The sequence below is a fragment of the Podarcis filfolensis genome, assembly GCF_964270895.1.
Source record: "Podarcis filfolensis genome assembly, chromosome: 10".
Lineage (NCBI taxonomy): Eukaryota > Metazoa > Chordata > Lepidosauria > Squamata > Lacertidae > Podarcis > Podarcis filfolensis.
This window is the reverse complement of record NC_139612.1, coordinates 15,265,652-15,282,121: the sequence shown is the minus strand read 5'-3', so window position 1 is coordinate 15,282,121 and position 16,470 is coordinate 15,265,652. Positions and strand designations below refer to the sequence as shown.

General features: G+C 45.8%; 1 protein-coding gene across 2 annotated transcripts in view; it reads left to right on the top strand.

The window, feature by feature from the left end:
• Positions 1 to 2,233: 2,233 nt before the first annotated feature.
• Positions 2,234 to 16,470, top strand: part of MAPK11 (mitogen-activated protein kinase 11) — a 61,898-nt gene continuing 47,661 nt past the window's right edge. The window contains exon 1 of one of the 2 annotated variants that reach the window (XM_083575330.1): positions 2,234 to 2,262. In XM_083575330.1, the coding sequence (XP_083431456.1) occupies positions 2,249 to 2,262 (14 nt within the window). In that variant the 5' untranslated portion in view covers positions 2,234 to 2,248. Of the gene's footprint in view, positions 2,263 to 11,503; positions 11,758 to 16,470 lie in introns of those variants that run through there. The other variant, XM_083575329.1, reaches the window with a different exon arrangement.

Sequence of the window (16,470 nt, the reverse complement as noted above, 5' to 3'; positions counted from 1 at the left end):
ACCCCTAGTTTCTGTTCACACCTCAGGGAAAAGGGGGTGACAGTTCTCTTGCATTGCCAATGGCCCTCAGTGGCTCTGTATTGTCTCTTAATGGCCCTTGCTTGGCCAGGTCGTTTTGTGCATAGGCTATCCCAGGAATTCCTCTGCAGCTTGTATTTCTCCCTTCACGTCCCAAATAATCAAAATCCTGATCAAACCTATCCATTCGTAAGGTAATCAGCCCTGAGTGCTCACCGGAAGGACAGATCCTGAAGCTGAGGCTCCAATACTTTGGCCACCTCATGAGAAGAGAAGACTCCCTGGAAAAGACCCTGATGTTGGGAAAGATTGAGGGCACAAGGAAAAAGGAACGATAGAGGACGAGATGGTGGGACAGTGTTCTCGAAGCTACCAGCATGAGTTTGACCAAACTGCGGGAGGCAGTGGAAGACAGGAGTGCCTGGCGTGCTCTGGTCCATGGGGTCACGAAGAGCTGGACACGACTAAACGACTAAACAACAACAAAAACCATTTATTTATTTCAAATCTATAGAATCATAGATACTCTCTGTATACGTTTTTAGCCTCTTTATTGTGCAGCTAGGCTAATGGCTGATGTGGGATCACAGGGCAAAATATATTTATCTCTGCGGAAATCTGGTTAGCGCCTACAGAAGCCATAGCAGAGAGATGGCGGAACTGTAGTCTTGTATTTCCCCCCAGCATTCCTTTTCACTCCCTCGGCCTGTTAGCTCTTTTATTTGTTTTGTTTTCTTCCTTCGCATTGATGTCTGGGTTGTAAAAAGCTTTTCCTTCGAGATTAGATTATAGATCCAAAATGGCCATGGGACTTGTGAGTTCAGGAAATTGTGACTTGAGGAACTCTCCCTTGTCGTCAGAGGGCTGGGGATATGTTCTCCTCCTGGAGGAGTGTCCTGTTCCTAGGGGAGGAGGGCGAATCAGAAGGGGCCCATTTGCTTTCCCATCTGTGGAAAGGAAGTCTGACTTGGCATTCCTCCACAGAGTCCCTGGCACTGCTATTGTTTCCCAGAAAAGTGGGTGGGTGTTGCTGCTGCTTTGGAAACAGGCTGGAGCTGGCTCGAGACTGCACAATCTATGCCTATGTTGTACGTATTTTTTAAGAACAAAAAAGGAAACTGAGACAGATGGGAAGCTATTTGGTTGTTGCTTTTTGCTTTTTTACATTTTGGACCTTGGATGTGAATATTATATTCACCAAAAGTGGAGGGGACGGGTCTCTCCATGCCCGCCATTGATAAATATATACCAGTTTACGGGAGCTCCTTAAAAGCAAATCAGCGATTCTTTTGCAAAAATAAGCAGGCGGATTAGTTCAAGGTTCATTGTAGCAAACCCACCATTGTAGCAAACCTGTACAGTGATACCTCGGGTTAAGTACTTAATTCGTTCCGGAGGTCCGTTCTTAACCTGAAACTGTTCTTAACCTGAAGCACCACTTTAGCTAATGGGGCCTCTTGCTGCCGCCGCGCCGCCGGAGCATGATTTCTGTTCTCATCCTGAAGTAAAGTTCTTAAACTGAAGCACTATTTCTGGGTTAGCAGAGTCTGTAACCTGAAGTGTATGTAACCTGAAGCGTATGTAACCTGAAGCATATGTAACCTGAGGTACCACTGTAAGCGCAAGAGAGAATGTGGTGTGTGTCTCCCCCCAAAAAACCTATGGGCTTCTGCTATTGCTTGATCTGTAAACACAACTGTAGTAGAAGCCATGGATTCCTTCAGATTTTTCTGCATTCCAAATCCAGGTGTGGAGATAGAAAATGGCTCCTAGGCTAACACACCCATGAAACAATACGAGATACAGTACATGCCAGAGTGAGCAGAGCGCCATTCTTTATCCAGCGAGGGTGGGGTTTGGGCTGCTGTCTTTTGAAAACAGTAGGCCTTTTGCATATGCTCCTTCAGTCAGAGGAAAAAGAGGCCCAGCAAACGCATAATATGGTGATCCTATCTTAATACTAAAATTTGCATAGTGATTTCAAGCGTTCAAAAGATCATATGCATTACCGTATGTACTTGTAACCGTTACATCAACTCCGTAATATAAGTTCAGAATTTCTGTTCTCCATTTTGGAGACCGAGGCTGAGAGAAAGTGGTTAATAAATTTGGTAGCATTTGCGGTGCTACAAGAATCTTCATTGTTTTCTCTTGCCTGGTTTCATGGTAGAAGCAAGGTTCAAACCAGGAACTTCTCTTAGCCACTTTGTGAACTGCTGGCTATGAGTTGATGCAGATTTTAATGTATGATTTGTTGTTGTTGTTGTTGTTGTGTTTCTGTATATTATGCTGGAAGCCACCCAGAGTGGCTGAGGCAACACAGTCAGATGGGTTGGGTAAAAATTATTATTATTATTATTATTATTATTATTATTATTATTATTATTATTATTTAATCTATATTTCCAAGATAGCCCTGCAAAATGGAGACAACTTCTGGAGATGTTTTTCCTTCACCTGCAAATGCCAGTACAGTGGTACCTCGGGTTACATACGCTTCAGGTTACAGACTCCACTAAGCCAGAAATATTACCTTGGGTTAAGAACTTTGATTCAGGATGAGAACAGAAATCGTGCTCTGGTGGCACAGCAGCAGCAGGAGGCCCCATTAGTTAAAGTGGTACCTCAGGTTAAGAACAGTTTCAGGTTAAGAACGGACCTTCAGAACAAATTAAGTACTTAACCCGAGGTACCACTGTACCTTCAAAGCCCACTCAAGGCATTTACTAAAGATACATTCTGGTACTCAGATTTAATGAGCTCTGGCATAAACTGAGGGTGGATATTTGGGGAAAATCAAATATTCAGCATCTCTTCACATAGCAAATCTGCTGATGGACAGCATTCTGCAGTCAGTAAATTTCTCAGTGTGCCAGTTGGCAAATACATCGGGGAAATAATTTGAAGGATATCATTGCGTGCTCTTTGCTTTATGTCCTCTTCATATAGCAAATTTTGTAAAAGCAGGTAGATAAAATGGAAAAAGTTATCCGTCAGTTAATGTCATGGTTTGCCAAGTATATCATTAATGTTGGCCAAACTCTCCTCATGTCTGGGTGTACGTATTTGATTCCCAAAGCAACGTTTGCTAGAATGGCTCAAACATTTCCCCAGCTATTCCAAAGCATTGACAAACATGCCAATTCAATTTATTTACAGAAACCTGCCGATGATATTTATAGCTGAGTGTATTTTCAGACAAGTTGGCCGCTGCTGAATAATTTAACAAAGAATTAGCTAAAACCAAATGCCTGAAAAATATCCTCAGCCATCCTCATGGCTGGAGACAATTCACCTTCTCATTTATGACGTGGTATATTCATTATCAGTTTCTCATTTCTTCTCCTCTGCCCTGTGACGTTGATGTTTTGAATCCTCCAAAACATGAATGGGGCAGGAAACCTAAATACGTGAAGGAGGGAGAGCCATTGAACATAGTGGGACTTAATTCTAAGGAAATCTGTTGAGGATGACGCAGTAAAACTGTGTGGTGTCATTCACTGCCTGATAAACCTTTCAGGTCAGATACACAGTGCATCTCTGGAATCCATGTTTAAAACATTCCTTATGTATCTAAGAAGTGACAACCTTGTAATAATTGAGCTAATTTTCAGATGAGAACAATACAAGCGGACCTTGGGGTGGCGTTGAGGTTTCCAAGTAGACATCTGGAAGGAAAGGCGAGGTCAGCATGGTGCTGTTGGAATCAAAATACCGACCGGCTATGTAAACAAATCTGAGGGCACATGTCAGAAGTATATTGAAATGTCATAATGACGTATTGGAAAGTGTGTCTGCAATAAGGGCAATGATGATGCTTTTGCGCAGACCTGTTTTGCTTTATCAGTTGAATGATCTCAGATCACTTTGTGCCTCTGACGCAGTAGGTCACTGATTACGAAAGCACAGGTCCTCTTAAACCAGTTTAGGGTATGGTTACCAGATGTCCCCGTTTCCTGGAGACAATCCCCGGATTTACAAATCTGTCCCCGGACAAAATCCGTCCCTGGAATGTCCCCGGATTTCATTTAATGTCCCCGGATTTATATTTTAAGTGTTGTAGATTTATTAGTAGGGGATGAATGTTGTGTGATTGGTTCAATGGCACAAGACACATCATATGGGGACCAGCCGGCTGACTGCCCAGCAGCGCTCCGGGGCCAGGAAAACCCCGGAGCCGACACAGGGAGAAAGAAGAGAGGAGAAGGAGAAGGAATAGAGAGAAAGATGAAGGAGAAAAAAGAGGGGAGCCCTGGCCTTGCCGCGCCACTGCTGCCACTGAGGAGGAGAGGTAGGAGAGCATCGGGCGGGCAAGGACACATGGCCGAGCCCAAGTCCGACCCAAGCCTACTCCACAGCAGCTAGCGTTCCAAGAGAGCAGGCCGGGGCCCAGAGGAAGGCTGCACGACAGAGGAGACCACAGAAGAGAAGATATTACTTCTTTAAAGAAATAAAAAAAACATTTTTAGTAACTTTTTTTTCTCTTTTCAAAAAAAAGAAGTGTCCCTGGATTCTTTGAAAAAAATCTGGTATCCTTAGTTTAGGGTCTGTGATGCCTCAGCTAGCCCATAGCTCTGATCAAGAGAACTCTACTGCCAATGCAAATGGCTAATGCTTGAGATGGTTATGTATGACCTATAGTCATCCAGCACTGGGCATGAGCAGTAGGGTCTCTCTGCCCCACCTGAGCATTACTTAGGAAGGTGATGAGTGCTATTAAGGCCAACAAGGTTGATTGCCTGTTTGGATGGTGGAAGAGAAGGAAGTGTGATATATATTTTTAACATTTGTAAAGGTAAAGGACCCCTGACAGTTAAGTCCAGTTGCGAATGACTCTGGGGTTGTGGCGCTCATCTCGTTTTACTGGCTGAGAGAGCCGACATTGCCTGCAGACAGTTTTTCTGGGTCATGTGGCTAGCATGACTAAGCTGCTTCTGGCGAAACCAGAGCAGCGCATGGAAACGCTGTTTACCTTCCCACCGGAGCGGTACCTATTTATCTACTTGCACTGGTATGCTTTTGAACTGCTAGGTTAGCAGGAGCTGGGACAGAGCAACGGGAGCTCACTCCATTGCAGGGCTGTGAACTGCCGACCTTCCAATTGGCAAGTCCAAGAGGCTCAGTGGTTTAGACCACAGCGCCACCAGTGTCCTCTTTTTAACATTTATTTAGCAGAATTTGAATACTGCTTAATTGTTTAAAAGGGAAAAATGGCTTAAGCAGTTTACAGAAAATATAAAACATGCATTAAAATTATCCATAAAAAGTCAGACATGAAAAACAAGTAGACCTTAAAAAAATCTAAATATAAATAGTATCAGCAATTAAAAACATACATTATATAAAAGAATATTAAAATGCATGTCAGCTTTACATATCTGGGTATGCTTGCCTAAACATGAAGGTTTTAAGCAATTATTGAAAACAGCACAGCGAAGGTGTCTACCTAATGTCAATGGACAGAGAGTTCCAGACTGGAGGCGATGGCATCTAATTAAAAACTTTGGAGGAAATACTTTTAATCTGGAGCCTAAAATTTAGAAGAATGTGCACCGCTTTACAGTCCCTGGCAGACACCCCATATCATCATCTCCTCTGCCTGGTTGCCATTTACCTCACCTCGGAAGCAGGACAGTTCTGAAACAGGGGTAGCAAATTATTATTATTATTATTATTATTATTATTATTATTATTATTATTATTAATTATTTATACCCGCCTGTCAGGGAACTGCCATCGGAGCTAGAGGCGGAGGCAAGGCTCCACAGCGACGCTGGAGAAGGGCCCAGCAGGGAGAGAGGCAGCTCTTCGGCTGGGGAAGAAAATCAGCATAACACCAGGGATACAGGGGGGCCGATGGGGGAAGCGGAGAGGGGGCTCCAGGACTCCTCGCCGGAGACCAGCGGGGAGAGCACGGGTCCTCCGCTGCCTACACCCACCCTGCGCAGAATACTTCCGCGCAGGGAGAGTAGGCAGCGACTTGGCGTCAAAGAACTTCTTTGCTGGAAGAGGTTCAAGAAACGCCCACTGACGGATTCTGCTAGTGACTGAAACAGCCACGAAGTGAATGGCTGTCCAGACAGAAAAGGTTTAACCAGGCAACCTAGCCTAGAGTGGCGGTAACTTATGCACAAGCAACCCCTAAAACCATTACACCGCCCATCTGGCTGGGTTTCCCCAACCACTCTGGGTGGCTCCTGACAGAATATTTAAATATTTCAGATGTCTTCTAAGGGTCAGATAGCTGTTTATTTCCTTGACATCTGATGGGAGGGCTTTCCACAGGGCGGGCACCACTACTGAGAAGGCCCTCTGCCTGGTTCCCTGTAACCTCACTTCTCACAGTGAGGGAACCGCCAGAAGGCCCTCAGAGCTGGACCTCAGCGTCTGGGCTGAACGAAGGGGTGGAGACGCTCCTTCAGGTATACTGGGCTGAGGCCCTTTAGGGCTTTACAGGTCAGCACCAGCACTCTGAATTGTGTTCGGAAACGTGTTGGGAGCCAATGTAGTTATTTAAGGACCAGTGTTATATGTAATGGATCACAGCAATCAAGACTGGCTTTTACCAAGACATGCATAACTTTTGCAAGTCTGTCTTTGCTTAGGAGAAGTTGCATCTGGCACACCAAGCTAAGCTGTTGAACGGTACTTTGTGCCATGGAAGCCGCTTGGGCCTCAACAATAATGGCCAAATCTATAACAGAATCCCCAGGCTACAATCTTGATGCATTAGAAGAAAGTGCAGTTATATCCGGAACAGATGGAACGCCACCATTACCTACCAACAGTATCTGTCGTGTGTGAACATAAATTAGGTTGATAACTAAATAAATGCAAAGGAACACTGTTCTCATCAGAACACTACAACTTAATGATCTGTTAAATGGGGACTACAATGACTTGCCACGTTAAAGAGAATGATTAATCAAAGAACATCTGTGCATGTTATAGCATTTCCCCAACATGCAAACTACATTCACGTAACATAGTCCTGCAAGATGGCCAACTGTTTTGTCTGAGCACCATCCAGCCAAGGTTAAGTTCAGGTCTCAGTGCAACAAGTCCGTGCACTTGACACCTGAAAAATTATCCAGTGGAAACTCTCCACGTACAGAAGCAAGGCTGAAAAACTCTGTATCTGGAACGGATATAATAAACACATGAACTGCAGTACTGTGAATTTGTTTCGCAGGAAAAGACTGCTATCTTGTGGTGTATAACAATGCACAACTTTCTTCACGAAAGCGAAATGGGTCGCCTCCTAAAACAGGAAACCACCAAATGCGCAACACATGTGCTTGCAAACAATCTTTCAAGTACCCGGGTTACGATTTGCTTGCTTCTTTCAGTTCCAAAAGCATTTGTTTTCACCATGCACCAAGCAACACTGAAAATTGCTACTTGCAAGGGCTGGGGAGAGAACACAACTAGCTTCTTAGATTCATATGCATCTTCCTTTGTAGAAGACAAGTTAGAAGCAGCTAACCTTTGGCTGTTAAGCAAGGGATACAAACCCTGGGTACATCTTCACTTCAGCTGCCTTCAACACGAATATCAACTGTCTGTTCACTAATGGTTCCTCATCATCCTGGAAAAAAGTGACAAGTATAGTTTCCGGATCAAGAGAAGTAATAATCCTGTTCTATTCTGCCTTGGTATGACCACACCTCGAGTACTGTGTCCAGTCCTGGGCACCACAATAAGGAGGATATTGACAAGTTGAAACATGCGCAGAGGAGGGTCTGGAAAGCAAGCCTTATGAGGAATGGTTGAAGGAGCTGGGTAAGTTTAGCCTGGTAGACTGAAAGAAAATGTGATGGCCATCTTCTAACATCTGAAAGGCTGTCTCATGGAAGATGGAGGGGCCTTGTTTTCTCCATCTCCAGAGGCTACGACCAGAACCAATGGATTCAACTTGCAAGGAGATTCCGATTAATCATAAGGAACAGAATTGTGGACACTAGTTTGTTAAGGGTTTCTGGGAATTGCAACTACATTGCCCAGAATTCTTAAAATGACAGAATGCACTTTGTAGGTACCGTATATTGTTGACACAGTCATGCTGATCTTCTATAATTGGGACTGCACACACACACATTCAAATAAGTCACCGAGGATTCATTGGGTTCCCTGGAAAACTACTATCCAATACTCTTTCAGCAGAAACTTTGTTCACACAGGCATTATCAGATTCAAAATATTTGGCTATTTGATGCACAGAACACGGAGATGAAAACCACCCAGCTGGGTAAATTCAGAATGTTCAGAAGAGGGGCATAGCAAGATGATGTGTCCTTCTCCACTCAGTCACTGCCAAGGAGAAAACACTGGTGGCCTTTGGCCTCCCATATTTATAATTCATTTGTTTCTCCAGACTACAATTTGACCTCAGACTCGCATAAATTAAAGATGGCTGTTCAGGTTTTGCTTGAAGCTATTCTAGACAAAACACAATTCTACCTGGGGGAGAAACTTTGAACATCGCATTGCAGTGGCGTAGCATGGGGGGTGCAGGGGGGCCGGCCGCACCGGGCGCAACATCTGGGGTTAGGGTGAATCCACGGGTTAAGGGGCGCAAATCCATGGGTTAGGGGGCACAAATCCACGGGTTAGGGGGCGCAAATTACTTGCCTTGCCCCGGGTGCTGACAACCCATGCTACGCCACTGTGGCATTGACAGCACTGGCTTTGTTATCCACAATTATGGCAAGGCACCATAAAACAAGACAGTGGGAAATGTTGGCGTAATTAATTTGGAAATGTTCTCTGGGGTGTTGTGTTCATTAGTATTCCAAGCCATTTTAATCCCCTCTAGAGGAAAATATGTAAACAGCAATAGTTGCTGCTGAAAACCAAGGTGCCTGCAAAAAAGGTTATGACTTTAGGGAAGTCACTAGGAAACCAGAATTGATGGGCCTCAACTCTGCTTTTATGTGGCATTGACAATCCGAACAGTTTGTTTTTTTCTGGTATATTATTTAATTCTAGTATTATTATTTAGATTTCTATACCTCCCTTCATCGCAGGATCACAGGGCGGTTTACAATAAAAAAACATAAAAATGCATAACATAGTAAGAAACAAAAATATTACCCTCTCCCAGTTAAAGGCCATAGATTTAATTAATTAGCCAAAGGCAATTAATTAGCCAAAGGCAATGATAGGTGCTAGTTCATGGACTATATGCCTTCATGGATATGGAATTAAGAACAGGTTAGGGGGCTGGTGCTGTGTGTGTTATCATCCCCATCCCGATTTGCTGAAGGACAGTTCGATTTGCAGAACAGGGCTGGGGGACCTTCAGATGTTGTCAAAGACTCCAGCTGCCATCAGCCCCAGCCAGTGGGGCCAATGGTAACAAATGATGGGTGTTACGGGATAGCATGAAACTCTCAGCATCGTGAGTTTGAGTGCCACGTTGGGCAAAGATTCCTGCACTGCAGGGAAACCAAAATGCTTGTTTACAAAGCTATTGTACTACCAACCTTACAGTATGCTTGTGAAACATGGACCACTTATAAACGCCATCTCCAACTCCTCGAAGATTCCATCAATGGTGTCTCTGAAAAATTTTACCCTCCCTTGGGAAGACAGGCGAACTAATGCCAGTGTTCTAGAAAAAGCAAAGATCACCAGTGTAGAATCAATGATTCTTCAACATCAACTTAGTTGAACTGGTCATGTTGTTCAGATCCCTGATTATCATCTTCCAAAGCAACTAATCTATTCCAAACTTAAAAATGGAAAGCGTAATGCTGATGGTCAACAAAAGAGGTTTAAAGACTCTCTCAAGGCAAATCTTTAAAAAAAATGTACTGGGAAACACTGGCCTGCAAGTGCTCCAATTGGAGAACAGCCTTCACCAAAGGTGCCATGGGCTTTGAAGACGCTCAAACTCAGGACGAAAGAGAGAAATGCGCTAAGGGGAAGGCACGCTTGGCAAATCCTCACCGTGATCAACTCCCATCTGGAAACCTATGTCCCCACTGTGGAAGGACGTGTGGATCCAGAAGTGGCCTCCACAGTCACTGACAGACTCACTGTTAAAACCGTGTTTATGGAAGACAATCTTACTCGGCTACAAGTGATCGCCAAAGAAGAAGAAGGAACTATATGACCCTGCTGCAGGGCTGGATTTAGGTTTGATGAGGCCCTAAGCTACTGAAGCTAATGGGGCCCTTTATATGTACAGCTGTCCTTTGTCAACAACAAATTGTTGCTGTTTTTTTGTTGAATACAGTCGTACTTCATGTTACGTTTGCTTCATGATACGTTTTTTCAGGTTGCGTCCCACAGCGACCTGGAAGTACCGGAAAGGGTTACGTCTGGGTTTCGCCACTCGGCTTGCACATGTGCAAACACGCAAAATGACATCACGTACATGAGCAGACGTGGCGAATCGTGACCCGCGTGTGTGCAGACGCGGGTTGCATTCTTTTCAGGCTGCGAACAGGTCTCTGGAACAGATCCCGTTTGCAACCAGAGGTACCACTGTGTATGCTATATGATAACTTATGGACCTAATAGGTATCTAAAGCCATTTGCACATAACAAAGTGTGTATTTTATCAAAGTAATTGTTGAAACGTCCATGCAGAATGCAAAGTCCATGCAGAATGTAGGCACCCTCTATATAGAAATAAGCAAACCGGTGGTATTTTAGGGAGCAGGCTAGCAGGCGGAGCCCATTACAGTAGTTACATCACAGGAGCCTACACAACACAAAACACTGTTGCTGTATGTAGGTTTTATTTTATTTGCTTTTTATCTTATATTTTTATCCATTCTTATATTTATATCCCATCCATTCTTAAGGAAATCAGCCCTGAGTGCTCACTAGAAGGACAGATCGTGAAGCTGAGGCTCCAATACTTTGGCCACCTCATGAGAAGAGAAGACTCCCTGGAAAAGACCCTGATGTTGGGAACGATGGAGGGCACAAGGAGAAGGGGACGACAGAGGACGAGATGGTTGGACAGTGTTCTCGAAGATACAAACATGAGTTTGACCAAACTGCGGGAGGCAGTGGAAGACAGGAGTGCCTGGCGTGCTCTGGGGGTCACGAAGAGTCGGACACGAATAAACGACTAAACAACAACAACAATAACATCTTATATTTTGGAAATGTACATCCATTTTTTTTCCTTTTTTGGGGGGGGGGCAAGAGAGTGGGTCCCTAAGCTATAGCTTGTTTAGCTTATAAGTAAATCCGGCACTGTATATGACCCTGCGGGTCCCTTTCAAGAGGTTCCAGTCGCAGCACTACCTGGCGGTCCACCTGGAGCTTCCTGGCCTAAGGCGCGCCAGCACATCTACTTTAATGGCCGGAGTTCCCTTCCACCAACCTTTAGTTACAATGCTAGGGGCCGGCAGCTCGTTCTGATCAGCCGGGAGCCCCCTTTTCGAGGGGAGATCCCGCCCCTCGGCTCCTTCTCCCTTTCCCTCGACTTCATTCATCCTGTCCCTCCTCCTCCTCCCTTTTCCCCTCCCCCTAGCCGCCTCCTCCCTGCCGGCGGTGGCTTCCTGGCTGGCTGGCTAGCTGGCTCTGCAACTTCCAGCTGGAGCTGCCTGGCTGGGTCTCCGCCTCTGCCTCTGCTTGTGCTGCCGGCGCTGCCGGCTGGGGGAAAATGTCCGAGCGAGGCGGCTTCTACAAGCAGGAGCTGAACAAGACGGTGTGGGAGGTGCCCCAGCGCTACCAGCACCTGACCCCGGTGGGCTCGGGGGCGTACGGCTCCGTATGGTAGGTGGAGGCTGCTCCGGAAAGGGGGGCTGCTTTGCTGCGCATAAGCAGCAGCAGAAGGTGTGCGGTGAGCCTCGGGCAAAAAGGCTCCGCTCCAGCCGTGCAAAAGGTTTTTCCCCTCGCCGGAGCTGCGGGAAGCAAACAATGCCAGCCAGCAGCTGGGCGCTGGAGCCGCTAGGCCTGCCTGGTGCATGGAGAGCCAGCGCGCACAATGGGTGCGCCCATAGACAAGGCGTCCCCGGGATCTGCATGCGTCCAGGGTTTTGTGTTTGGCTTTTTTTTTGCGGGGGGGGGCGACACCTGCGCGGATTGTACGCACAGGCAGGTTCTACGCAGCTGCCCTAGTTAAGCCCCCCCCCTCCCGGATGTATGGGCGAAAGCCAGCCACCCTAGGCTTGTATACCCACCGGGGAGGTGGGTGCGGAGACCACCTGGGATGTTAGGTACACGTAGGGGAAGGTACGCTGGGAGGCAGGTGCGAACCCGCCCCTGGTAGCTGCTTGGTTCGAAAGCAGGTGCACAGGTGATGGATTGACATGTGTGCCTTAGTAGGCCAGGCGAAGGGGGTGGACGTTGGGTGTGCATACAGGAAAATGTGCATATGCAATGTGCAAACCGATCATATTTCACCCAGGATAATAATTTTGGGGTAGAGAACAAGAGATTCAAGGTGGGTTAGGTGCTCTGAACAGGAGCGCGTCCATAGGTGTACACACACACACACACACACACACACACACAAACACCTATATAGAATAGTAAGAAAATGCTGCTTTTTTGTCTTGCGTTTTGTGTGTGCAGAGCCTGAGTGTGTATTTGCGGTCAGCTGCGTGCAAGGTGCATAGTATAACAATAGGTAGGACCCCTTCCCATGGAGTGCATGTGTGCGTTGACCTATAGCCCTGTGCTGTGTGTCACGGGTGGGGGTGGGCTGTGCTCATTTTCCTGCCTTTTCCCTGCCCCCACCGGGAGTTCGGAGAACACACAGAGAGAGGCAAAGCTGAGCTGCGCTCTCACAATGCCATTCAGCCTGGAATTCCTCGTGGGTTGCTAAGGGTAACCCTGGGCCATGCCAGCCATTGAAAGAGGTTTCCCCAGACTATTTTTAAGACCTCCTCCTCCACCACCGAACTGCACTGCTGAATGGGACTGTGGCAGGGCAGTGCTTTTATTCGCACAGCCATTGTGGTCAAGTCCTAAGTGTGCTTTTAGGAACTGGGAGCAGCGCATGAAAATACAGACTGATTTCCCCTCCGGATGAGCGAAATATTAGACCCGGTTCTCTGCCACCACCTTTGAGTAGCTTTAAAAGCATTGCATGGCAGCTTAAGATAACCTTCCTCTGAAACGGTGTTTCCCAAACTTGAGTCTCAAGCTGCTTTCAGACAACAGTTCCCATCATCCCTGACTACTGGCCCTGCTAGCTATGGATGATGGGTGTTGTAGTCTGAAAACAGTTTGAGAAACTCTGAAATATTTTTATCCTTTTTCCAGTGACTCATGACATTGCATGCAACATTGGGGGTGGGGGCTGGCCTTGTGTTGGCTCTGTTGTGCAAGCCAGAAGCATTGATTTAGCAATAGTTATGATGTTAGCTGTCACTTGTTTAGGGCATGGTCAGAAGCAACCAAAGTTGTGGAAACTAGGCAGCGTCTCTGGGCCTGGTGAGTGCCTGGGTAAGTGATCGGTACTCACCATGAGTCCATCTATCTCAGTATTGTCTTCACTGACTGGCAACAGTTATCCAGGTTTCAGGCACGGTTCTCTCCCAATTTTATGTGGAGATGCTGGGAATTGAAGCTGTGAACTTCTGCAGCCAAGCTCTACCACTAAGCTATGGCCCTTCCCTAAAAAAAGAATCCTATGTATAGTCCACGGAGGAAAAGGATGTGTGGAGGACAGAAATGCAATAAAGACAAGAATATATAAATACTGTCTTCTTTAGCGATCACTCGTAGCCGAGTAAGATTGTCTTCCATAAACACGGTTTTATCAATGAGTCCATAAGTGACTGTGGAGGCCAATTCTGGATCCACACATCCTTCCACAGTGGGGACATTGGTTTCCGGGCGGGAGTTGATCACGGTGTGGATTTGCCAAGCGTGTCTTCCTCCTAGCATGTTTCTTCCTTGCGTTCTGAGTTCAAGTGTCTTCAAAGCCCATGATACCTTTGGTAAAGGCTGTTCTCCAACTGGAGCGCTCGCAGGCCAGTATTTCCCAGTTGTCAGTGTTTATACTACATTTTTTTGGATTTGCGTTGAGACAGTCTTTAAACCTCTTTAAATACTGTAAGGTTTTCATCACAAGCTCCTGCTTTTGTGTGGTCAGTAGAAAGCAGAGAATGGGAGTGAATTGACCGTTTCCATAATGGAGGGAAATAAGCACTGGTGTTTCCCCAAAGATGCATTGGGACTGCTGCTGTTTTGCTTCTTCATGAACACATTTGGAGCAGTGAAGTGTGTGGATGATGCCAGTTCATTCATAAGGGTGAAACCCGAAGCTGTCTATGGGGAAAACGGCCAAAGGATCTGTCCAAACTTTGCGGTTTGACAGCAAAAACGGCAAAGAGGATAGTCAGGTAACAAAGGGCCCAAAACACTGAGTCATAAACAATTTGCAGCGTTACCTGTGCACCCTGACGGGGTCCTGTGAGTGTACAGGAAATGTGCCTTGAGGTTGTGGTAAACACCTAGCCGGAGGTATCAACTCAGCGTGCAGTGATAGGAAATACTCTTGCGTTTCAAATTTCTTGGAAAGGGACTGAGTGCCGGCCTCATAATGCTTTTATGTAAGTCTTTGCTGCGGCCACATTAGGAATATGTGAGCAGCATAGAATCAGGGCCGTCTTAAGCATATCTGGCGCCGTGGTGCAAAGATCCCTCCACCACACACACACACACCCTGTTTCCCAGAGTTGTCAACCTTTTCCCAAGCCTCTGAGGGGATCACTCTCCTCCCGCGGAGGCTTGGGAGACAAGCTGCATGCCCGCCGGTCATATGGTTGATGGGGCGCAGCTGGGAGGCCTGCACGGAAAGGGGAGGCCGCCAGCGAAGCCACACAGCTCCCCCATTCACTGGGGCACCCCGAGAGGCCGGCGCCCTGGCGCAACACACCACTAAACCCAATGGGAAAGACAGCTCTGCGTAGGAGCCAACTCCAGGGGGCTGTAGGTGCTTGGGCCCAGCAAAGAAGAATGGATACAAAACCATATGGAATATGCAGAAATGGTGGAACTTGCCGGAGAATAAGAAATCAAGATAACAAACTTTTTATAAAAGAATGGAACTGGTTTATTGAATATTTACAGATAAATTGCAAACAGATAAAAAACATTTAGTAGGATTCTTGTAATAAACTGCAGTTTAACAAGAATATATATTTACAATAGATAATTAAATGAACAAGCTAAATGAATTTGGATATGCAGAAGATATTAAAAAATAATGAGGGGGAAGGAAGTCAAATTTTTAAATGTTAAATTGATTGTAAAACTAGTGGAAATGTATACATTTGAAAAGTAAAAATAAAGAACGAAGAAAAAAGAGAAGGATGTCTCACTGGATGTGGAAAGGAGGAGGAAGAGGAGCCACCGCCGCAACTCGGATGTGCAACATCACACACAAACACACACCTGCAGGCGTGTGCATGTGACATCACACGTCCATGTTATGGCAGGTGGGTACCATGTTACCTGAGGGTGAGATGGCTCCCCTGGTGAGGAACAGTGCAACATCTTGCAGCAATGGGAAACCTACAGGAAAGAACAAATACTTCTATCTGGAGTTTGGAGATCTTTTCCCCGTGAGGAGAGTTGAAAGGATCTGAAGCTTTTTAGTCTACAAAATACAGGATTAAAGGGGAATTTTTTTGTAACTATTAAGAACATTATGGAGAAAGTGGTTAAAGACTAACTTTCCCCTCTTATAGGTTGAGCAGCAATAGGCTCAGAACAGCCAAAAAATGAAGTGCTGTTTCAGAAAATGCAGTATCAATTTATGGAACTCAGGGTGCCACAGGATGGTACTGGCTGCTAGCTAAAACAGCTTTGAAAGGAGAACAGACAAATTCAAGAGGATAGTTATATCAGCAGTTCTGTGTCCTGAATAGCTAATTGGGAATGTCCATGTTCAGAGGCCATATACTAGAAGCTGGGCTTACAAGGAGAACAAGTGTTGCCTTCAAGCCCTGCTTGCGAGTTTCCCAGAGGCATTTGCTAGTCCCTGCTGGAAACAAGGTGCAAGCTAGATGAACCAGATGGTCTGATCGAACAGGCCTCTTCTTATGTTCTTAAGTTCTTATTTGGCTTTTGTAAGGATTACCGAGCAGTGATTTGAGTACTCAAAATGTATTATGTAAATGCCAAATGTTTTTGATGACGGGGGCTGCTACTCAAGTGAACACAGTCATTGAGTGGCGATTTTTGCTGGGACCTCTTGGTGTGATGCTGGTGGAACTGGGAAGCTCTCAATTAGCCTCTTTTGTCTCCCTTAAAGCATGAGGCTTGCTCAAACTATGATGCCACAGGTGTCCAGGACGTGTTAAAGAACTCATTCGCATGAGATTGCTGTTGTGTGATGGGTAAAAACAACACCATCTGAATCCACTCAGTGTGCTTCAAGCAATGGTATAATTTGGTCATGTGGTTTAGAGGATGCAGGAGGCTGAAAGCCCTGGCTGTGGGATATGACGTGGTGGAAAAGCCCAGAATTCA